Genomic DNA, 24,942 nt, shown 5'->3' with positions numbered 1-24,942 from the left:
TTATGGGTGTATACTAATTAAAACACGTACATCAGGTCTTGCATTATAAAGTAAATATATCATTAATCCATTTTAATTTATTGTTATTATTAAGTTGTAATAATTGCTCAAATCTCATATAAATTTATCCGTAACTATAGCATACTGAAGCTTATTTACTCAGCCTTGTTAAGTAGCAAGGTCTCGTTGTAATCCTTGAGTAACTCTGACTAAAGGAAAGTTTAACAATAACACTGGAAAATTAAGACTACACTTGAGTGACTTGAGAGTTAATTAAGACTCGAGAGAATAATTCGCTTACGATACAGGCAAGTGGAGTTTCCTCTCGGTGAACATAACTTATTTCACAGACTCGCTGTAGTGAGGTACTGTACCAAGATTATATGATACAGTATTGACATTTCCTCTCTCTCTCTCTCTCTCTCTCTCTCTCTCTCTCTCTCTCTCTCTCATATCCCTCACTCTCATTCTCACTCTTTCACCCTGCTCCTCATTCCTCTCCTCCCCTTTCATTACGTCCCTTTCATTATCTCTTTCTCATTGTCATTCTCTCACTCCCTTCACCATGCACCTGTGTGTCTCACTGAGGCATAACACAGTGTCGGGGTGGAAGACTCAGGGACCACAGGTCTTGGCTCGTGGCAGAGTACATAATCGCTGGCATAACTACCTGCGCCCTCAGTCATTGGAAAACAAATGTGACGCGTTTCTGTGTGTGTGTGTGTGTGTGTGTGTGTGTGGTTGTGTGTGTGTGTGTGTGTGTGTGTGTGTGTGTGTGTGTGTGTGTTTTGTGTGTGTGTGTGTGTGTGTGTGTGTGCTCTAGTGGGTTGTTTAGAGCCTTTTCTTCCGTCTTGGTACACCTGTCTTGCATCATTCTTCCCTACTCCTTCCCCATCTCTCTTTGAAGTGCCAGATTCCTTTGATCCACCTAACACAAAAGAGGAAGATCGATAAAGATTAATAGATTGATGGATATTTTGTAATATTTTCTTCAGCAATAAAAAACTGACTATAATATGCTGTTTAGTGACAAAAAACAATTTTTTTTTTTGTAATGTTGGGGATTTTTTTTTTCGCTATCGAACACCAGAATATCTAACTATAACAACACCTGACAAAGAAATTAATTGAGATTTTTTTTTATGCTGAAACACCTCGATCACAATGACTTCTTCAGCTAATCAATAGTAGAATTGTTTTTCTCTCTAAACACGTAAATGTAAGTAACCTCAGTTGCGAAGGGAGGAATTGTTCTGCGTGTTCAGTCGTTCACTCTCACACGCAATGCATAATTCTGCTATTTAACATAAATATATCACTGGAAGGTACAATTTACTACCAGATAAAAGTGTGGGCTTACTGTTCAAGCAACGATGTGGTAATACTTGATTTATATATGCAAAAAATAATATGTAACATTAAGGTGAAAATTAATGCACTGTTCATTAATGTACTTAATCATGTTATCAGCTTCTAAACACAATAAAAGCTTCTAAGTAATTAATGCAACTCCCTGGACATTTCATAATAATAAGGATTTGTTATTAAAGAGAGATGGTCTCATACAGAACTGTCTAGCTGGTCCACCTGGTGTAATGTGTGTTCAAGGTGAATAATGGCAGGTGAAAGAAGGTGCTGTAATTAACAAGGTTACTAATGTTTGTTACTACTACTGCTACTTGGTTAAGGAATTATATGTATACTACACCACCGACTGCGCTACATCCACTACACACTCCTCTACAATACACCCACTACACTCTCATCTACACTAGCCATTAGAGAAAAAGGTTTATCAAACAGATATAGTTCAGTGACAGTGTTTCTCGATTTACTTAAACTACAATAAGTAAGGCACGGAAAAAAGTCTTGTCACTCCTTTAACCTGAGACTCGTGAACCAGTGAATCCGAGACATTACACATTGTTAGGCCCATTGGTGGTGTACTATGTGATGTCTCGGGTTCACAGGTTCATAAGTTTCAGGGTTCATGAATGAGACAGAGGACCTGAAGCTTTATTTTCAACACTTATTGACTGTCTTGAGTCGGGCGTGGTTGGTTTGTCGCATGTGCTGTGACCAATGACTTAGCCCCATCCTCTCCCACTTGACTGTGCTGTACTCAGGTAAACACTTCCAATTATTCTCCATAAGTTCAAGTCATTCTTTTTCTCCGACTCCACATTTTTTATTCTATTCAAGAAAGACCAGACCAAGTATTTAGATTATTAAAGTGGTTCCTCTCGTCTACACCTGCACCTGTAGTATTGGTGATACACTATTACCTGTTCTAGTGTTACCTGTGTAAACTGTGTTATAGTGTTATCTGTTATAATGTTACCTGCGCTAGAGTGTTACCAGTGTTATAGTGTTGCCAGTACAGTATAATATATAGTGTTACTGCACCACATCAACTAGCTTGAAGTAAATAGCAGGTAATTATGCGCCTGAAATAAAAATTATAAAGACTTTCGTCTTTATAATTTTTAATTTAACAAGGGTTGGATGAGTCCCCTCTGTACTGCCTGTGTGGGTGTTGTAGTCACGTAATTCATCATGACTGCGGTATGTTATTATTATTGCTGTTGTTGTTAGTAGTATGCGTCAACGAAGTGTTTATCTATATACCCGTATTTATAAATGTGTTTATTTATTTATCTATAGCGTAACCACATCACGCGCGTTTCCAGTTACTGCTTATACTTCCTCAGGGGATAAAAACTCCAGAGCTGTTCCCCAGACGTCTGTTGACTGGTACTAATTAGATATGTCAGGTCAGCTATCAAACCCAGAAGCATAATCCCTGAATCAGTAAATCCTCCTCCAAGATGCCCAGAGGAAGAAGATAACTGATAGCCTGGAAGAGGAAGGTATAGGAGTCTTAACACTACACATCTTGTTGTGGTTTATGATCGTTACTTGTTCCACCACCATAAACCATAAACCCTGTCTTGAAAGTTCCTCGAAGGACATCTCACCTTTCTCTCCATTAGAAGTGTTCCAGGACATACGCTTACCTTTCTCTCTATTTCTGGTAGAAGACAAGTGGGGCCCCATTATATATTGACTGTTGTTTGTGTCTCTTTGGTCTTCGCTGTGTGGTATTTTCATGACTCTTATTAATGCAGTTTAGTGGAGTTTTAAGTGTGTTTATGTTGGCTAATATTCCTGTATGAGGATTCGTCGACATATATACAGCGCAGACCAACAATGTCCCTGGCAATGTGCCCTTTATATAGGTCTTACTTTGTGTTGCTCCGCAGTTTTCTATTCCAGATTCGAGTCTGACCCGAGGCACTGAAGTGGATATACAGAGATGAATTTAATCTAGCACTGCAAAATAACTCCACTTTGGATGTTGGCTGAGGGGAACACGAGACATTCTGCCTCGGGGGATGGGCCTACGCATAATATTCTCTCTGTGAGTTTGCGTGTTATCTGCTTTAGGTAAAATGAAATTAGGAAATGTTTCAGGGGTTCCAGCAGCCTGGGTCGTCCGGTGAGAGCAGTTACGTTATTTACCTGTTTCCCACCAGGCCAGAGCTGCCGCCTCAAGGGACTGTGGTGTAGTTGTTGGTCAGGTCGGTATCACAGGAGGAAACTGACGGAGATTTTCTCCTAATTAACTGTTCGTATTTAATATGTATAATTTGACTTGTTATTATTCCTTTCTTAACGTATCTTCCTCGGGTGACCTACTTTATTGTTAATAAGTTCCTGGTACTGTGTGGGAGACTTCCTGCAGTAATTACTTTGAGATGAGCTGGATGGTGAAAAATTACCCCGAGGTCGAATTGTGAGCTACTCTGCTGCTCTCGGTAAGCATAGGAGCTGTTGCCTCTTGAGTCGATCTGATCCAAATGGTTGTAAAACTTGTCCTGATTTGTCACTTGTTTATATATGACGTCAAGCCAGGTATGCCAACATCTGGTATGTTCCTGAGCACTGTATTTGGTTCAGAGATAAAACAATGATACCGGTTGTTGGGTAAGATCTATAAGTGTATTATGAATGTATATAATTCTTCCGAGTGACCCCCCCCCCCCCTCCTCCTTCCCGAGCTCTTGTAAGAGGAGGTGGAGGAGTTGATATGGCAAGTCAATGGTTGCTCACGAGTGGTACAAGGAGATGTGCTTAGGTTATAAACAAGTTATTTTTCCTGAAATTCCGGTGTATAGCCAAGCACGCCTGAGGACACACGAGTGAGTTGGAGACTGAACACGGCAGATCCCGGGTCACGGGGCTATGATGGAACACGTGACGGTCGTCGAGCGCTCCAAGTTAAACAGTAGTAACACTCGTGAACCTCCATGCTCCAGTTGCCGCCGTTTGGGCCTCAAAGTGTAGGTAGGGAACGGCTGAGCCAGGTATTAGATTTTCTGGATTAATTAACTGAAAAGACAGGTCTATTTAGCATCAATCACACACATGTCGGCCGTCTACATCCTCACTGGGATCCATCTGTGCTCAGCTACACCCTGGGATTTTGAGATCAATACCGTATTTATACATGATCACATATATATATACTGTTACACATATATTAAATATTCTGATCAGTTTTGTTGACTATTTTTTCTATCAATTTCATTGTCAGGTTCGTCGTCAGGGTTGTCTGCCTGTCTTTATCAGCTCCCAAGTCTGCTGTCCTGTGATTGGTCAGTTTCAGATATAAGTAAGGTACCTTAAGTGATTGGTGTAATCTGTAATTTCTTCGAATTAAGGTTAATGCTTCCAGTTCCATTCGAAGTGATTAACCTGGCTGACAACACCTTTCTCTTCATTTGATCTCTTGGCCAATTACGTGTCATACTGTTTACGTATTACATGTAATTATTGTTAAGTGCTGGTAATGAAGTTGTTTCATAATAACATAAAAGAGATGTGAAAACCAGCTGCCGGCAGTGCCAGTGTTACCAGTAATATAATACTTCATTACAAGTATGGTCGACACTGTAGAAAAACCATCACGACGGGACGATTTACCAACCCAGTGTCATCTGTACAGCGGTGGTGGTACAGAAGCCCCGGGAACTCTGTAGGACCTAGTACCCGAGCCACACCTCCGCCATGAGTGCGTTACAAGGTGAATACTACAGTAAATGTATTGTGGCGACGATCACTGAGGACAAAACAAAATTCTGTATCCATGATCTATCGTAAAAGGTAACCAAACCCTTGATATAACCAAATTTGCGTAATAAACATTGTATAACCAAACTTGGTATAATAGAACGTAACGTAAAGAAACCTAGAAGTATAACCAAATCATGAATAGTCAAACTTTATTTAACTAAACCTTAAATAATGGATCCTAATATAACCAAACAGTATAACCAAACCTTGTATAATAATTAAACCTAGCATAGCCAAATCTAATATAAACCAGACATACATTAATATATCTAAACCGTATATAACCAGATATATTGTAATATAACCAAACCTGGAAAATAATTTCTTTCTACTCGTCGGAAATTTATCTAAAAATCCTCTCAATATAAACCTGAACTTGGATACAAATCGGACATTGTCATCAGGTGTTAGAAGTAAGAGCGGTCTGTTTTGTGTTCAGACATTAATAATACTAGTGTTCTATTGCTCATATATTACTGTACGAGTGTTCTATTGTTCATATATTACTGTACGAGTGTTCTATTGTTCATATATTACTGTACGAGTGTTCTATTGTTCATATACTACTGTACGAGTGTTCTATTGTTCATATATTACTGTACGAGTGTTCTATTGTTCATATACTACTGTACGAGTGTTCTATTGTTCAGTTACAGTTATATTCTGGGATGTGTTGTAGTATAAAAACATTCCAAACTCCATTCGTTACTGGTTAATTAGATACGTTTTCTGTGTACAAAATATCTCTTTCAAAGAACGTAATTTTTGAAGGGTAACTCGTATAATTTTATCTAAATAGCCACTGATCGGCCTGTTAGTTGCTTGTATGATCGGTTACGTCTCTTTTACACACTTTTGACAAGTACTGGGTGTATGTACTGGCTCCAGAATGTATCTGTACCTGCGCCAATGTTCATCAAGTCTGGTCTTTAATGATCTCACACTCGGTACCGTCACAACACTCCGGCAGATTATTCCAAGAGGTCACAACTTTCACTTCAAAATTGTTTACCTTTTCAATTTTCTGAACTTGTGGCTTCTTCAACTTTAAGCTGTGACCCTGAGTAATACCCTCTGAAGTACTGCCCGTCTATACTATAAGTTCGGCAACTGCAGGCGTTCTAATCTCTCTGGATAACTGAGGTGAAGTAGCGTATTTTGACTGATTTACAGTCTCTATATGAACAGTTATCTTAGTGTAGAGAAAATCTCGCTTGCTGTCTCCTTTATCAATAAGGTCTGTGTTCTATCCACTCCATGAGCTGTGAATTATTTTAGGTTGGTATTCTTTATTTATTACGTCATCTATGATTATCATGTTTCTAAATTCGTTCCCCACCCCTCAGGGATACAGTCTCCGAGGTGAACACTGAGGCGATACTTCCTCACAGCCCCATGACTCGCTAACCCCAATTATGTCTGATTTCTTGTGTCCCCCCATTAGTGTACCAACGCTTATATATCCCAGTTTCTAATATTGTCTTATTCGAAATGTGAGCCTTGAGGGTTAGTTGACTCGGTTTCATTTATCTTCTTCACAGTTGTTCTTGAAGATTTTGTGTTACGTTAACCCCAGTTGCCATATTGTCGGTCTTAACTACCGCGAGCATTGACTTGGATATTATTTCTTGTAAATTAATGACCTTTGAAGTAATTGAATATATTTAGAAAATTTAAAACGCCAATTACGCTCTACCCATAAGTCTTAAATCACCATTATATACGTTTTGTCAAGACTGTAGACTAATTTTACCATTTAAGAGCGCTAGTTTTCACTTTTCTTCAGTGATTCCATGAGTTCTGAGAGTCGTTGTGTGAGTTCGTCTTATTGCTTGTCTAACTTATGTATCGTGTCTTCATGATCCTCTACAATCGTAATAAAGTTCAATACTTGATCCATATATTCTTTATAAAGGAAACATGATATGTTCATGGTCAGTTTCTGGGTCATGTTTGAGCGCTTTAAAGAGATCTAACAACGTTGACATGCTAAAACCCCAAGCTCTGTTGTTGGCCTTTACCTTAATTGAACCACTGGGACCATGTATTACGGTCATTTGACTATATTTTGTTATATTTTAGAGTACTGTACTGTGTTGTACTGCACTGTAACTCAGGGTGGTGTCCCAAACAATATGGTGACTGAGAGTAATAGTACATTGATGCATGACTCATATAGAGGGTAAATAAAACTGATATTATATTGTGATTGTATATAAAAAATATTGGTACAAAAATACACTTTTATAAGACAACACTGAAAGACATTTCCTGGAGGCTGACACACGACACACTAGTCTGCCTCAGCGGCTCACACGATAACCTCCACAATACACATCACAACACTATCAACATGAGCACCCCGTCAACACACTCATAACCTCTTACAGCTTCATTCAAGGAATTCGTGTGTGTGAGAAATCAGAGGAATGAGAACGAACCATGGCTTTGATAACAGACACCACAGAAAAAGTTCACTGCCCTCAACAACCATATCCCATGACCATAAATCGGATGAATCATGACTCAACACTCACTCACTCACTCACTCTTGACATCACTTACTTCACCATAAGACTAGAAGTAATAATTCTCATCTAAAATAAAAAAAAAATTATCTTCTCACTCCATCACTAATAGAGAGACGTAACATGACATTAATTATAGACTTATGGTTAAATTTTCATATATATTTATAATCATGACTTGGTGGACACTGGTCACCTTAAGGCCACGAAGAGCTAATTCCACCTCATTTGATAATAACAGTATATTATTTTTTCCTGCTGTTTCTCTTTTTCTCTTACTATTTTCACTTTTTTTTGCAGTTTAGAGGCACCCAGATGGCACTATGGAGACAACTCATGTTTGTCTAGAGTCATTTACTACAGAACAGGCTCAGTAGGATAGTTAAATCTCTCTCTCTCTCTCTCTCTCTCTCTCTCTCTCCAACTCAGTGTGTAAAATGTCTTGATTGGATTTCGGTATAAATGTGACTTCTCGTGAGTTAATAATACACATCTGAATCTGTATCTAGTTATTACTGGTGCTCTGGTGTGGTGCTAGACTGTGGTGTTGGTATATTCCTTTTCCTACTAACACTACCACACTCTGCCTACTGTTGCTGCTACCTTTTCTTTACGTGGTAGTCTAGCCTGACCTTCTTTAACTAACGTAGTGATTAACTGTGTTTTGTAAGACTGTTTGTCATAAAGAGGTAATAATATATTATTTCAAACAGTGTAAATAATAAAACCTTGGCACTAATGCATCAAGTGTTCCCCCACGCATTCAAACATCTTTTTCTATAGTCAATCAACGTCAGTATTAATTTATTACGTTTTAAACTTTCACTGAAGATATATAAAGCTAAAGGGATAATTTCTTGTGAATTGCGAAAATGAATGCAAAATATTTTCATGTTTGATTATATTAAATGGGAAGACCTTTGGATGCGGGAGAGAGCCGGAGCTTAGTTACACTTCCAAAGGGAATATCTACGTGTTAGTAGGTTTCTCTGACTAGCGACAAAACAGTCATAGTATTAATTAACTAACTGGTGACCTCACTCTAGTATAATGACTGTTTGAGAGCTAAAACATAATAGAGATGATTATGCTGTATGCTAAAGGTGAAATTAAAATGTTATGCATCCTTCCATCAAAGCATTAATGAGGTATGTTGTAGGTAGCGTCTGAAAATACATCATACCGTATCTAAAACCTATTACACTATTCTTATTTTTTGTACAGAAGGAACTAATGTGACTTAGGATTAACACCCATGGCTCAGAGCTTTCTGTAGAAGCCCCTTAATCCGCAAAAAATTTATTGGACAAGTTATCTCATTCATATGAAGTAGCGAGGCTAATGTAGAGAAACATTATATCTCTCCTCAAGCGAAGACAGACCGTCATTATTGTGTGTCGCTTACAAAAATTTGGTCACTGGCCCCTCAAGGCTCCCTCACGAAGTGGACTCCGCCAGAGCCTGTTAATGTGCTAGGTTATGACTCCGGATTAAGGTTCTCTATATCCAAAAGATGCTAACAGAGCCAGTGGTTCTCTCACGTCAAAGTTCCGGACTACTTTAGTTATTTATTTTTGTTTATTGTTTATGGTAAAAAACTCTGTGAGTTAAGACGTGAGAACGTTAAAGTGCTGCAGTAATTCTTACGAAGACAGAAGTGACACATCACGACCAGTGTGTTGTGAGGAGATGGACGAATTTATGTTGCCACATCCCCAGCTTCCATATTCCAGATGTATACATACAGTACATCCTCACAGAAGTGAACACCAATAGTTCGTGTCATATTTGCTAAGCTATTACTGAATATTTTGTACATTAATCTGGAGAGGAGACAAGCACGGCCATGTGGTCCTTTTGCCGCGGAGATCAACATTTCACCAAGGATTCACATCCTATGGGCGTGACTAGTGACGAATCATAGTATCCCGAATCTTTTAGTCTGAATCATCGCACCTTGCTTTAATAGAATCATTATGCTATCTTTAGCAGTTAAACAAGTTATTGGTTCCTTAATGACATTGTTACTAGTTCTCTGATTATTAAATCTAAACGAAATGAATCATAACAACTACACAAGAACATAAAGACAATAACTAAGAGGAATAATAGCACAACTTAATGATATCATAACAACGCGGTGACATAATAACACAGCAAGACACACAACTGTAGACTGTAGTAACATATACATCATCACCTACAGTCAAGACTACAGTACTAGACTCCTGCTCCACACTTACTAACTACTCTACAGATAGGTGATGACGCACACCTGTACTGAGTTATGGTGATAGTGCTGTAGACTATCTATAAGTGAGACTCCTGCCTGACACACGAGGAGTAGTCAAGTCATCCAACATAAGAGACCCATAACATTTGACCCTCATGATACTTTAAAGTTAACCACCAATAAGGTCTTGACAATGTTTACAAATGTTTAGAAAAAATAAGAAATATTATCTGAAGTATTTGATCTATGTTAGAGGTTACATCAACTCTATATACTCCTCTGTTGTCATGACTCAGTGTACTATACTGAACAGTGAGAGCCAAAAATAATGAGATCCATAATATTTGTTTTCTGAAGACACTAAAAGGTTTCTTCAGTACACTCCTCCTCCTCCTCCTCCCAAGGCTCTAGTGCCTCATCTAGAACTAGTATTTCTTCTAGTATGAAACGTGGATCATCTAAATATCCTCATCTGTTGCTTGATCCAGGGGAGGTAGTAAGTGATGCGGGTGTAGACATCTGGGAAACCTGGCTTAGCGCACCCGGAGCCGAAGGAGGTGACACCCGCCAGGTACCAGCGGCCGTCCCTCATATTACACTGAAGTGGGCCTCCTGAGTCACCCTGTAGGAGGAACGAGTCCTTGAGAGAAGATAAAGGGACTAAGAACGTAAAAGAGAAGAATTGGGGTGTAAGATAAAGAAAGATGGATGAGATAAATGATGAGGAAGGAGAATATGGAAAGAAACGAGAAATAAATTTTAAACAAAAGTTGGAATGTTATTATTGTTATATGCGAAATTGTAAAGCACATGATAGACCAAGATGGGGTCTCAGGAGCCTTATCGCATTAATAATAGTTGTAGTTAATAGTAGTAGTAATAATAGTCGTAGTTGTGGTAGCCAGGGTAGCTACTTATGTATCAGGATAGTTAATTTTAAGGTAATAAAATGGCGGCGAAGGTGTGGCTATTGGGGGAGGATGGAGGCCACGTTTAAAAAAAAAAGAGTAGTAATAATAGTTGTAATAGCTGTAGTAATAAGTGTGTGTGTGTGTGTGTGTAAGCCACGCGAGATGGGGTAGCGGTATGTTACACGTAAATGGCATGGCACTAAGAAGTCCTTAAACCTATTTCCTAGCACATCTGTCGTGGAGGGAAGTATTCAAACGCCAAGTTCTTTTCATATAAACACACTATATAAATAGGCAAAGAGGAGCATTATTATTATAACTTATAAAACATACATATATATATTTAGAACTTCAGGAAGAATAATTACTGGAGAAAACTGATGATAAAACTGCATAAATGAATGCCATTTTCTCTTCTCTTATTTTCATATTTTTCTACAGATAACTTAACAAAGACTCAAATAAGTTTTCTAACACGTCAGTTTAATATATATATACATATATATATATATATATATATATATATATATATATATATATATATATATATATATATATATATATATATATATATATATATATATATATATATATATATATATATATATTTAGCATAATTGTTAACACTACTTAGAGTTAGTAAGCATTATACCTCTGACACTAAGGCATTTCAGCATGATACAGGAAGGTTAAGAAGTGATGCTGTAGAATATATCCTGTGAGAGAGACAGACTACAGTAGGTTAGGGAGAAATATTGTAGCAGGTACTGAAGCTTAAGCTGTTGGTAATTGATGTGTAGGAACAGATAGTCACCTTTAATTAGCTTCTTATATTGGTAAAACTAGCGTCAGGTAATGTCAGGTGAGAAGCTTCTTTGGGGAGTTATGAGAGACCTGCCGGTATATCCTGCCTTCAGACCGTGATAGATGAGACTAATTTATTTCTATTGAGTTTACCGTCCCCATTAACCCGCTCCAGGAGAGGCTTATGTAGACACCCTCCCCACAACACCATCCTCACACTACACTACACTACACGTTCCTCTACGTTCACGCGCACTCTCTCATCCCTCTTCTAGTTTGGAAATAATTTGGACGTATCATGTTTGTCCGTCTAGATGTCTGTAATGTTTTCCTTGTTTTCCTTATCCGGGGTATGGCTTATAAATCTTCACCTGACTGTAATTATCGCTAGACAAAGTACAGAACACGGAACTCAAAATTCTCAGTGTCAAAGATCAAAGCCTCAGGTGAAGGGCGAAGTTGATTGGTGTAAGGTTAGTGACTAGACTATTGAATTAAACAGTGTTATTATCTAGTGTAAGTTGTTGGTCTAACGCCCTCCCGTTTATACAGTATTTATTTATTTTTTTACTTTTAAGACATGCAAGATTCTCTAATGCAGGATTTAGTGAACGGGAAAAGAACTACAAGTTTATATTCCGTTCTAACTACAGTAGTGATATAAAGGAAATCTAGAGTTAGCAAATCTATTCTTCGGAGTGACTGTCATCTGTCAGTATAACAGAACGTGTAAACATCCGGTGTACTCTTTGTTGCCTGACTGTTGTTGTGGTGTTGAGCTTAATAACAACACCACAACAACCTTTGAAACTGTGTTACGACTGAGTTATATTTGTGCTCCAGATGTTTGTGTTGACTGTGTGTTATACTCACAATACATGTTCCCAGTCCTTGGCCTTGTGTCTGCCCAGCGCACATGTGGTACTTCTTTACTGGTATATTGTGCATCATGCCGTACAGCTTGACGCAGTGGCTGTTGTTCACCACCGGTACTGTCACTTCCTTCAAGCGGTTCTCCAGCATGGCGCCTTGGATTCTCATCCCCCAACCCGTGGCCACACACTTGATTCCCAGAAACGTCTCGCTATCCAAAGGGGCTGTGTCGGGCAGGCATATTGGCTGGATGTGGTCGGTGTAGACAACATCTTCACGAAGTTTCATCATGGCTGCAACACACGTCACGTCAGCGCTATCAGCAACCTGCATTACCTTTTTGTGTACCCAAAGATGCATGCACATATTATGTAAATATAGACAGACAAGTGCGGTTAGCATGTAGAAATGTTGTGCCCACCACCAACAGCGCCCCAACTGCACTACTGTTGCTTCTTCCTGCTGTACAGATGGCCCCCTTACCACTCACGCCCACGCCTCTTGTAATACTTACGACACAGGTCCCTGTTGACCCGTCCAGCACCCCCGCACACAGGTGAGAATCACTCAGCTTTACAAAGCCAAACTGGGAAGTGTTGTAGGCGTGAGCACACTTGCTTGGTGGTAATACGGGCACCTTGATCTCCTGGAGATGGCCATGGAGGGTTCCCTCAGTGTGTTTCCTCCCCCAGCCTGTGGCATAACATCTGAGTCCCTCAAAGGAGAAGGTTCGTAGCTCAACGGTGTCTGGCAGGCAGATGGGCGTGAGGGCGAGGGAGGCCATGTTTGACAACTGCGGCAGCTTGAGCAGTGCTGGGGGCAGACACGAGTGGTTAGGTCAACCATACAACAAACACCCACACCTCACAGCCTTACATCACCTCTTGCAGACAAACACAGACGCTGTACATCCTATGTACCTTGGATGCAAAACAGTGATGGAAGAAGTAGTGTAAAGACGATCACATGTGTAATGGAAGACAGTCTAGGAAGAAGAGAGAATCACAGGGATGTCAAGTTCTAGGAGAAATGTCGACCTGCAGAAGATATAACTGTATTTGAGACTTTGTCTTTGATTCTTTCCTACTCAGAAAATGGGAAGTATAATGTGTGAAGAAAGGAAAGGCTGTGAAGGCCATGAGTCGTGGGAGGACATTCTGTGACACTGCAGAGAGACTCGCGTATCAGCCTGGTGACTCAGTAACCCTCGGCAGTGTGTGAAGGAGAAGAATGGGAAGTAAGGGCTCTCTTACCGATGTCATTTTGATAGTCGTTGAATTCGTGGTGAGTCACTACGTTGTTGACCCCGAGAACAACCTCACGGCCGTCCATATGAGAGCGGTCATGCTCACCCATAACAACTTGCCACACAGCAGCAGTTTTGGTGAAGCTGAACGCCTTGCTGGAAGGAAACTTTCAGGTCAGCCCCTCCCTGTTCCTAGTAGCTTGTGAATTGTCGTAACCAATGGCTTTTGCGTTGATGCTGTGGTGTATGTATAAGTTTGTGTACTTGTTTATGAATTTTCCAATGTTGTAAATTTTTATTACTTCTATTGTGAATGTGTGTGCAGGCGGGGGAGGGGGGGCTGGGTGGGTGTTAAGCTTATTAGCGGTCTCAGAGATAAACAGATCTCGTGATAAACACCAACAGTCACGTCAGTTGTGTCAGTAATTCAGTCAGTGATCAGTCTCTCCCTCAGACATAAACTTGACAATAATAAGAACATGGCTAATTGTAACGTAACCGATCCTTCTTTCATAATCAGAGACCAGAGCTTTGTGTTGCACTTAACATGATATTACTCTTGTAGTGATTAAGCAAAATTGTGAAATGCAAAAAGTATTAGAAATTATAACAGACTGTATGAGGCACTAGGTGGTGATGCAGAGGTGTACCAAGACGGGAGTTGACGTGACGGTGAATTTGAACACTAAGAGAAATTGAAGAGTTGAAACATTTAGAAATACATTCAAGGTGAAGCAATGAAGGGAGAGAGGAGATTTAAATTGTCTTAAATAAGTTACCATAACACCTACAGTATTGAAAAGAGAGAATGATTTCGCAAGTGATTAAAATAAGAGTAAATAATGCCTTTCAAAAGTGAATAATGACTGTTCATGTCACCGGAACTTAATGAAAGAATATAATACAACCATAAACTCACCTTTATCGTCACTGTATCCTGAACCGTAATGAAGGTGAACAAGGAAGCATCATGTGGGTGTCAGATTTGCCGTAATACCATTGAGCCGTAAACTAAAAACAAGCCTAAGAAAGATCATTACAGGACCTCCACACTTACCTCTCTTATGTAATCCTTCTGCCGGAACTGTCCATGGTAGTTACAGAACGCTATGCTCGTCTGTATCATTGACTTGAGGCTTAAATTGCAAGAAGGGATTGTAAAGGAGCACCGTAGAACCCCCAGACTCACCTATGTCATTGTTGAACTTCTTGAACCGTTCATGGACGACGACTCTTTCCACCTTGAGCTGTATGGCATCATTCTTCTCCTCCTTCTCACTGAGCTTCCAATCCCCAACCAGGGCGGTCCACAGTGGCCCGTATGGCAGCGAGAACAACGGGCTGCAACACTTCTCGTCTTCACACCTCACCCTCACGTCTCCCACCACACACACACACACACACACACACCATAAAGGTCTTACACGCAGAGCTCAATCATGTACACGTTCTTTGTTTAACTAAGGACTGTCAGGGCTGGTGAGGTATACAGTATATCAGTTATGTCTTAAATGACTATCAAAAATTTTATTAAGTGTCTTTTAACAATGACTGAAGCCTTTGGCATAATAAAACCCTTAGGCTAACGAAGACCCTAACATAGGGATGGAAGTAAAAGGAGAGAGAGAGGGGGGGAGGGGAGGGGAGAGAGAGAGGTGGGAGAGGAGTGAATTGATAAGTAAGCGAAGAGAGGAACAGAGAGCTCCTTGGAACAAACTCAGGTCTATCCTTCAGAAATTACAAGTTTATTTTCACAAAGTTTCTCCGCTGTTATATAAATTATTCAAGATAAAGTGTAAGTGATGGAAATTTTTTGCTCTGAAGACCGAGTAACCAAAGCCTTTACCCTTAAAAATTCTGTATAGATGAAAAGTTTATTTACACTGATAAAAGAAACTACAACCTAATATTGTGACAGGAAACATGTTGTGGGTTGTGGAGGATCATTATAAAGTCAACAGTAACATGCATGGAATTATATATACAGTACTTTGTTATAGAAACTTGTTACAGTGCACGCAATTTAAGATTTTTTTTTTTTTGCTAACCTAGACATTTGGAAATGATTTATGTGTTTGAAATACTGATTTATATTTATTTATTTGGGACTTTTGGTGCTCTTGTTACAAGACTCGCGGTGATCTATTACATGACAAAGGTTGTTAAAGTGGTCATGAAACTCAAGCTCTGCTCTGAAAGAAGAGAATGGGTCGGGTTATATTATATTGAAAATACTGTAGGTCTGTATACAATATTGTGAACCTAATATTGTCAAATACTGTCGTCTCGATCATTTAAGTGTCAAGTTTAGGTTAGGTCATTACACGTGTGTTGATGTTGTCTGTGTCATGCTCAGGACAAGTGTGTGTGTGTGTGTGACTATATTCATCTTTCTATGATGATAAATTAGAGCTGATAATATTACCAGATCCTTAACAGATTTACTTATTTGTATGAGGAACGTCATCCACATTGCGTTCAAAGCTAATTCAAGACGTTGCAAACATTAGCTGGATTACGGCTGTTCAATAACTTTACAGAGATCTTTAAGAACAGCTTAATTTTGATGAAATATTGTAACTTTTACTCACTATTTACATATATATATATATATATATATATATATATATATATATATATATATATATATATATATATATATATATATATATATATATATATATATATATATATATATATATATATAACATGTTGCATGAGTAAAACACTTAAATGTTCCTCTGGAAGAAAAACTGAAGTGGTAATAAATTATAGTTATGTTCCATAAGAACTTAGTTATCTACACTCACAAATTAGCAACAAATAATTCAGTACTAATTTATGATATAATGTTTTCTAAATTTAATCATAATCACAGAAACATTGTGATCAAACTCTTACTTGATAACTTAAGGTAAAGACTGAAGTAGCTTTACATTTTTTTTAAATATGTTTGTCTCAGAAATATTAGTCTGGGAAGTCTCACCTTAAAAAGTGAGCTGGTGTGTCTGTCCTGCTCGGTTCTTAGTCAGCTGACCATAATAGTCGTTTAGGTGAACAAAAGAAAGCGTAAGTGATAGAAATCAAGAAGAGACGTTACGGATGACGCAAAATTTGGTTAGAAAAACATTGATGGTTTACACAATTAATTAAAATTAGCTGGAGTACACTCTAAACAGTGTGTGCAATAACAATAATGTCTGCCAGTGTATATAAATGTAAGTAAATGACGCCATTACAAATTTTAGTGCAAAATAGAAGACTTCTTAAAAGATTTTAAAACGTTCGAAGGTAACAGGCAGCTACCAAACAGGACTGGGATGATATTGGAAGCATAATGTGTTGTCTAATGGTAGACCCTGCTGCCATATGGCATCACGAAAACTGTGACCAAGTCCCAGGTTGCTGATATGAATTTCTGCCTCATTTACACACAATTGTAGGGTCTCAATTGTTTCTCTTACCTTTGACAACACAACATACATATATTGTTTCTCGCTATTGATCTTCCCTTCTAATTTTGTTTTTATTTGTGGTCCTTTGTTATTATTATTAATATCATCATCATTATTAACGTAATTATTATTTTTTTTAATAGTAGTGTTATATTTTTGTTTAATAATTTTTATATTTTTTATTATTTTGATTAGTTATTATTATTATTATTATTATTATTATTATTATTATTATTATAATATTTGTGAGAGACGGTATAAAGGAGTGCAGTATTTCGAGTGAAGGGAAAATGTTCCACACAGTCAAAGTAAGGGGACTACGTGCTAGGGGAGGTAAGGGGATTACGTACTAGGGGAGGTAAGGGGACTACGTGCTAGGGGAGGTAAGGGGATTACGTACTAGGGGAGGTAAGGGGACTACGTACTTGGGGAGGTAAGGGGACTACGTACTAGGGGAGGTAAGGGGACTACGTACTTGGGGAGGTAAGAGGACTACGTACTTGGGGAGGTAAGGGGACTACGTACTAGGGGAGGTAAGGGGACTACGTACTTGTTGATGCAGTGGGCGGCAGTGACGACCCAGCGCTGGTCAATAAGGACGCCTCCACACCAGTGTCCGATCCTCCCCCAGCGAGGGTGTACCAGCTGTAGCGACACCTGCAAACACACTACACAGGTGACCTCTCTCTCTCTCTCTCTCTCTCTCTCTCTCTCTCTCTCAAGAAAATAACAGCTGTAACACTATAAACATGAATGACACCACAGATGTAACAATGCAATGTCACATGAAGCGATAAATGTGCCAATGTAACATCATATACAGACCATCTGTTACATACACAGCTGGTCATTAAACAACTGGTCAAGGTATGTTCTCGTAGGCTGATGATGGGTGCGTGGTAGTGCTATTAGTGTGTAGTTCATCATAACAGTGAAGAAGCCTCTACAGAACAGTGAGAGTACAGTGAAATGTTTCTATGATTGTGAAGCGCTGGAGGAAAGGTTTCTGGTAGGTTAGGTTAGGTTAGGTTAATTGTGAAATGCTGGAAGGGAGATTTCTGGTTGGGTTTGTTATTATCGGTATGTGGTCTGTTTTTTTGTTTATTTTTGTACCGTTGAGGAGGCCAAATCTCACACCAACATTGGCTGCCTACAGATGACAACAGTGGTGCATCAGGGAGCTCACATGACTCTGAAAGTTGCTCTATGTTTATCTGTGAAGTGGAAGACTTGGCTCTGAACCATAAGATTATGATAAAATGCCTCACAAAATACCACTGTTATGTGATGGTGGACTGATGAGATTAAGTTAACAAATTCTATTAAAAAAAAGTCTTTGCTGCTTCTAATTATCATCTATTTTCATTTAGTAACGTTCAAGGAAATTATACTGAAATGAATTGATGATAAATAGTGTCTAGGTGAGGTACATGTTCGTTCGCTCACGTAGTTAATGGAAACGTGTTCAGTATCTGGCGTATATGGTGTGACTCTCACAAAAGTCATTGAAGAATTTACCCGTGTGAAGAGCTCCGTAAAACACCTAACTCATCGTCGCTGTAGGGAACTGGGTTAGTCTGTCAGTCAGTCCAGTAAGCTATCACACATTCAACAATAATCAAGCCAGAACAAACATAAACGATGATTGTTTGTGTGTGTGTGTGTGTGTGTGTGTGTGTGTGTGTGTGTGTGTGTGTGGTAGTGATAATGTCATTGAATTTCTCAGGAGAGTTCGGAGTTGTAGAGCGTCTACGTATGTACTTTATAGTTTAAGAATTTCCAAGACATTTCTGAGCACAACTCAACCTAACCTAACCTAACCTAACCTAACACACGTGAGAGGTAAACATTCGGCCATCACCTGCCAGGGCCAGGCTCCTTGCTTGCTCTCCCTCCCGCCCACAATACGACCTGTCGACCTGTCCTCGAACACCATCATGCGGTTGTTGGTCCGTGAACGTTCTGTCGTGTTTCTCTCTGAGTCTCCTTCGTCAGGTTGGCTGCTGTCTGTTACGTCCCCGAAGTATGGTTGGCTGTCCTCCACTAGGTCGTGAAGGACAAGCTCGTCACCTTCACTGTAGATAGTAGCGTCATCACCCGGCCATCGAGGTTGTCTGTGTCTATTGAACCTGCTGATGCCACACTCTGAAACATTATTCTGAGATTAGATTCAACAACACAAGAATACATTTGCAAGGATTTAATGAATATAGTTTTGTAGTACAGATATGAGTCCCTGGAATTCCTTTAACCAAATTCGTACTATTACGGGGCAACTAAAAATGTTCCCCTTACATATAACTCAGTTGACATGACAAAATATATTAAGAAAAGAACCTGACCTAACACACAATAAGGATCAAGACACACAACACCTGAAATACATCAATCACATCCCTTCCCTACTGTCTTAACCCTTTAAACACGCCATCTCCCCTCCCATCTCCCCTCAAATCTCCCCTCCCATCTCCCCTCCCATCTCCCCTCAAATCTCTTCCCCATCCCCACCTGTCTTCCCCTTTCCCCTACCTAGAATGTTCAATCCTTCCACCCTTGGTTTTCACTTTATACATCACCAAAAAATTCGTAATGGAAACCGAAGGAACAAAAAAAAAGGGTGTTACTGTTTTTATCTCCCAAATCTGAACAAATTACTTTATGATGTCAAAGGGTTATCTCAAATGTAGACGTTTTATGTGTAGCTTTTTAACTTGTGGACTTGATTCTACTTGATAATACCGAATATTTTGTTAATGGGACCACACACACACACACACACACACACACACACACACCAACACACACACACCAACACACCTTATAAAAGACGAAAATAACATACCATCTTCAGCCCATAAAGTCATCCGAGCCACTGAGGTGTTAGGTAATGTGGGAGAGCTCTGAGAGTGATGATACAGGAGCCAGATAGAAGTACATTGAGACTCACTCATCTTCCGTGACACGTTAGGAGCTACACGGGATTGTTTTGTAGAGTAATTTATTCTTGTCTTTAATCTTATCCTACTAAGTGTGGAGTGTAATGTGTGGAATGTGATGCGTGGAGTGTAATGAGTGATGTGTGGAGTGTGATGTGCGGACTGTGATGTGCGGAGTGTGATGTAAGGAGTGTGATGTGTGGAGTGTGATGTGTGGGGTGTGGAATGTGGAGTGTAATGTGTGGAGTGTAAATGTGTGTGAAGTATGAGACATGATATGTGGAGTATGAGGTATGATACGTAGAATGTGAAGTGTGACGTGTAAAAAATAATGATGTATGAGGCGTGATGTGTGAAGTGTGGAGTGTGGCAGTAGTTTGTCATGAGAGAAGGGTGGGGTGGGGTGGGGTCGGGTGAGGGGTGGGGGTGGGGTGGGGTCGGGTGGGGTGGGGTGGGGTGGGGTGGGGCATAGCGTGACAGAATTCAAGTAGAACGAACGAACGGCTTGGCACAAATATTGCCCAACTACTGTGAAATCTCTGGCCCAGTTATTACGCTTTAAATTAATATAAACACGAGTTTGATTATATTTCCTCTTATAAGTCTTTGGCTTTACTTGTGTATCATATTATCATGCTCGTACTACGGTATATAAAGCTTGAATACGAGTCTTATTAAAATAGAAGTGACAAAAGCGAAATAGGAATGAGGCCTATAGATTAACAGGCGTGTAATGATGATGCCTCTCTCTCTCACGTCCATGTGTGAAATACCAGTTCTTCGACTCGCCACTTCATATCACCACCCACTGTGTAAAAAAACTACTGACGAAGGTGTAATTAAGTGGCGCATCTTCTTCTCGTATAGCTACAGCTCTAAATATCAGCTTGGAATGTCAGTCACGTCTTCCTCCTCCTCCACCTCCTCTTCCCCCTCCTCCTCCTGGCGTGGAAAATTACCCCCACTTATTACACTTATGTATCTAACAACCTGGAACATTTGTGGTAGTAAAAACTTCATACCTATTAGGTTAGGTTAGATAGAGGTATAGATAGAGAAGAAGATATAGAAGTAGAATTTATAGATGCATACGGTGTAAATTATTGTTATAGATTTGGTGTGTGTGGGGGAGGGGTGGGTGGTGTACGAGCTGGTTTTATTTAATTGTCTCGTTACGAGTTTATGGCTGTTTTTACTGTTTGTCTTCCTAAGCTGTTCTCCATTTACACACACACACACACACACACACACACACACACACACGCACGCACACACACATCAAAGGCAAAGAATACGTAAAACTAATGACACCAATGATATATTTCTGTTTTTGTTTCTTCAAATAAGTAAAGATAATAAAGAAGAAGTCGCTTAAGAATATTACAAACATTATAATGCTACACAGAAACACAGACATTATAACTGTTATCATTATTTAGGAGACATAAACTAACGTGACAACAGTTGATGACACGTGAGACACAGACAGACACAACCAAGATGAAGAGGACGCAAGAGAATAATCGGTGTCATTTACATAAAAAACATAGACAGAAGAAGAGAGAAATAAAATTAATTAAACATAAGACAGATTGACAGACAGAGAAAGAGAAATCTAGACAGCAACACACAGACGGACACAACAATGGGACCACCAGCTCCAGGCTTGGCTCAGGCCCGCGTTCACAGTGTAATGACAGCGTTGGGTGGGAGGCCCCGAGCTGGAGAGTGACAGTTTGTGCCTTACGACAGGTGAGGAGTGAGCACTGTGTTGCTTGAGGGAGAGAGATGAGCACAATAAGAGACTTTCTCTGTACGAGGTGGAGGAGGAGATGCTGGGGAGGAGCGGAAGTGCGCCAACTGTGAGTTGCTATCATGCTTGTGTGCGTCAACCAGCGTACGTGGACGGGCCTTTACGTAAGAAAATGGTGATATGCAAACACACACAGATCATACACACTGGCGTATGCACACAATAAACACGTGCGTATACACACACACAAACACACATACAGGCTCGCCTCGCAAGCGAGCGGACCCGGGTACCATCCCCGGGCAGGGTGAAACTATGGACAAGTTTCTTTACCCCATTTGTCTCTGTCTACCCAGCAGTAATTGGGATCCTGGATGTTAATCGATTTGTGGATCGTGTTCCGGGGTAATGGTTAGCCAGTGCAGTTGGCGAGTTGTCCGGTCTTCTCGGACTATTCCTTGACACTGGGTCATGCAGCTCGTTAACGTAGGATGTACTTATTGTGTTGGCGACAGCTTCTACACCTTAAACAAATTCACGCCTCCGTGGCCCTTGGGCCAGCCATCCTCGTTACACAAGGGGCAACACACACACACACGCACGCACGCACACACGCGCGCGCGCGCGCAATGGTAGGTAAGGTCAGGTTGGGATTCATTTGACCAACTACTGTGACGTCGTCTCCAAATGTCGTGACATCATCACCAGGTTACAGTAGGTCAAGTCAGGTCAGGTCAGGTCAGGTTACTGTGAGGTGTGAGATACTGGCTTTAAATAATTATATAATTGCTGCATCACTCTCTCCCCCCCCTCCTCTCCTCCATACTATATTCATATCTTCTGTTTCATCTTCCCTTTATCTGTCCCCGTTTTTCTCTCCCATCTCTGTCCCATTTCTATACGTCTGCATTTTCCCACACGTTCATTTATTTTCCCTAATCCCCTCCGCCTCCTCCTCCCTCATCCCCATCTCCGTATCACGAGTCAATCCCTTCCTCCCCAACAATTCTCCCCTTTCATCATGCCTTCCCTACTCCCTCTTTACCTCGGCGGTAACGAGGTATATATGATAATTGGCCCCTCCCTTCTACACACCTGATTCGTCGCGGTTCCTTACCTTCGTCCACCACACCTCACTGCCTCCCTCTCTCCCCTAATTGATGTGGTAATCTAACCTACCTGGCAATGTATACGCACCTGAGTATATAATAGTCTCGTTGTAACTCATCTTCTACACCCATGACAATGAGAAACTCGGTAGTGCGTTTTGGTCTAGTGGACACTCAGCTTACCAGGTCACTGTAAGGCTTGACTCCTCTACTACTAGTCTGTGAGTTGATCTATCGTTTGGTGTAATAAGTAGGTGTTTATCGCTCGTTTGGTGCCTGTAATAATAAGCCGGGAGTCATCCTTCGCTACTTATATGGAATGAATATATGCTAATACCCTTGTCTCTCTCTCTGTCTGTCTGTCTGTCTGTCTGTCTGTCTCTGCCTACGAACGGTCTTGCCCCAAAATACTCTTAATTTAACCAAAGCCCAAAACTGTTAAGTGTAAATCAGTGTGGCCTTGCGAGGTACTGAAGGCATGTTTTAGGTTAGGTTAGGTAGTTCTTATTTACGAGAGGAAAATAGAACGAAGATAATAATGTACCTCCTCTTTCTGAATGTGTAGCAGATCAGGGAAAGAAAGAGAAAAGAGGAGACGGAGGAAAGTCATGACTAAAGCAAAAAAGATGATAAACAAAGGAGACACCAACACGACAACAACAAAGGCTCCGGAGTGACCAATTAGAGAGCGAGAGAGAGAGAGAGAGAGACTAGGTAAAGCGTCAAGGTGATAGTGACAATGTAGCCAATATTGTTGCACCTCCTGTCACCATTACCTCCCGTCACCATTACCTCCCGTCACCATTACTTCCTGTCACCATTACCTCCTGTCACTATCACCTTGCATCATCATCACCTTCTGTCATCATCATCATCACATTCCGTCATCATCACCTCCCGTCATCACCACCTTCCGTCATCATCACCTTGCGTCACCATCACCTTCCGTCACCATCACCTTCCGTCATCATCATCTCCTGTCACCCTCACCTGCCTTAATGACAGTGAATTTACAATGAACAGTTTTAGATGTTGGTAAATTATTGAATTACGAGAATATGGAGATAATACAACTATGGGTACACGGTTTGAACACTTCATCAAGCCATTGCAGCGATTCAAAATAGATTCGAACTCACGGCGAAGCATAACTCAAAATGTGTATTCCAGCAAGATTTCGAACGTATTCTGCTTGAGCTTACTGTCGAATACAAGTGTTGTAATGTACTGTACTTTAGCATTGAGCGGAATCGAACATACTATGAGTACGATTACCTACTTTACATGAATATTACATACATATGGAATCAAGTGAATTATGAAATATGATTTTATCCTCATTCACTGGGATAATTTCGAATACATTTTGAATTAAAGGACTTAACCTGTAATTAATCACATACAATCACACTGAAAGTATAACCTATGGACAGTCATTCATAGTCCTACTTGTTAGAACATTTTTTTTAATGAAAGTTAAGTTCTTGAAGTTATTTACTAGTTCAACTCTGTATGCAAATTACTTCATGATGCAACCTGCTTTATGACGAGTCAATACTGAGTCTACATAACGAAAACAATGAAAGTGAACAGATGTTTAGTGTGTGTGTGTGTGTGTGTGTGTGTGTGCGTAACTGTCATTGCCATCAGACCTACACAAATATTGTTCTTGTGAAGTGAGAAAATATTTAAAGTTTAGTGTATTTACTTTCCTGTTGAATGACGATTATTTTTTTCCTGTGGATTATAATTTCACGGATAACAAGAAGGTAGAACAGACGCGAAGAACAAGTGTGGATAACAAAGAGGTAGAACAAATGTGGACAAGAGGGGGGGTATAACAAGTGTGGATAACAAGCGCAAAGAAAAAGTGCGGATAACAGATTCGAGGAACAGTGTGGATAACTGAGAGGAAGAACAAGTGTGGATAATAGGAACACTAAGTATGGATAACAAGC

At 40.0% G+C, this 24,942-nt stretch overlaps 1 protein-coding gene across 4 annotated transcripts in view; it reads right to left on the bottom strand.

Annotated features, from left to right (window-relative positions):
- Positions 1-8,505: 8,505 nt before the first annotated feature.
- Positions 8,506-24,942, bottom strand: part of LOC121854044 (chymotrypsinogen B-like) — a 33,074-nt gene continuing 16,637 nt past the window's right edge. Inside the window, exons 2-6 of one of the 4 annotated variants that reach the window (XM_042348431.1) lie at positions 19,048-19,331; positions 17,737-17,843; positions 14,921-15,072; positions 13,000-13,298; positions 8,506-10,519 (exon numbers count right to left, since the gene is read on the bottom strand). In XM_042348431.1, coding sequence (XP_042204365.1) covers positions 10,352-10,519; positions 13,000-13,298; positions 14,921-15,072; positions 17,737-17,843; positions 19,048-19,331 — 1,010 coding nt within the window. In that variant the 3' untranslated portion in view covers positions 8,506-10,351. Of the gene's footprint in view, positions 10,520-12,485; positions 13,299-13,738; positions 13,888-14,920; positions 15,073-17,736; positions 17,844-19,047; positions 19,332-24,942 lie in introns of those variants that run through there. The other 3 variants (XM_042348432.1, XM_042348433.1, XM_042348434.1) reach the window with 3 other exon arrangements.

This window comes from Homarus americanus, unplaced genomic scaffold, assembly GCF_018991925.1.
Source record: "Homarus americanus isolate GMGI-L3 unplaced genomic scaffold, GMGI_Hamer_2.0 scaffold51165, whole genome shotgun sequence".
NCBI lineage: Eukaryota > Metazoa > Arthropoda > Malacostraca > Decapoda > Nephropidae > Homarus > Homarus americanus.
This window is presented reverse-complemented; position numbering and strand designations above follow the sequence as displayed.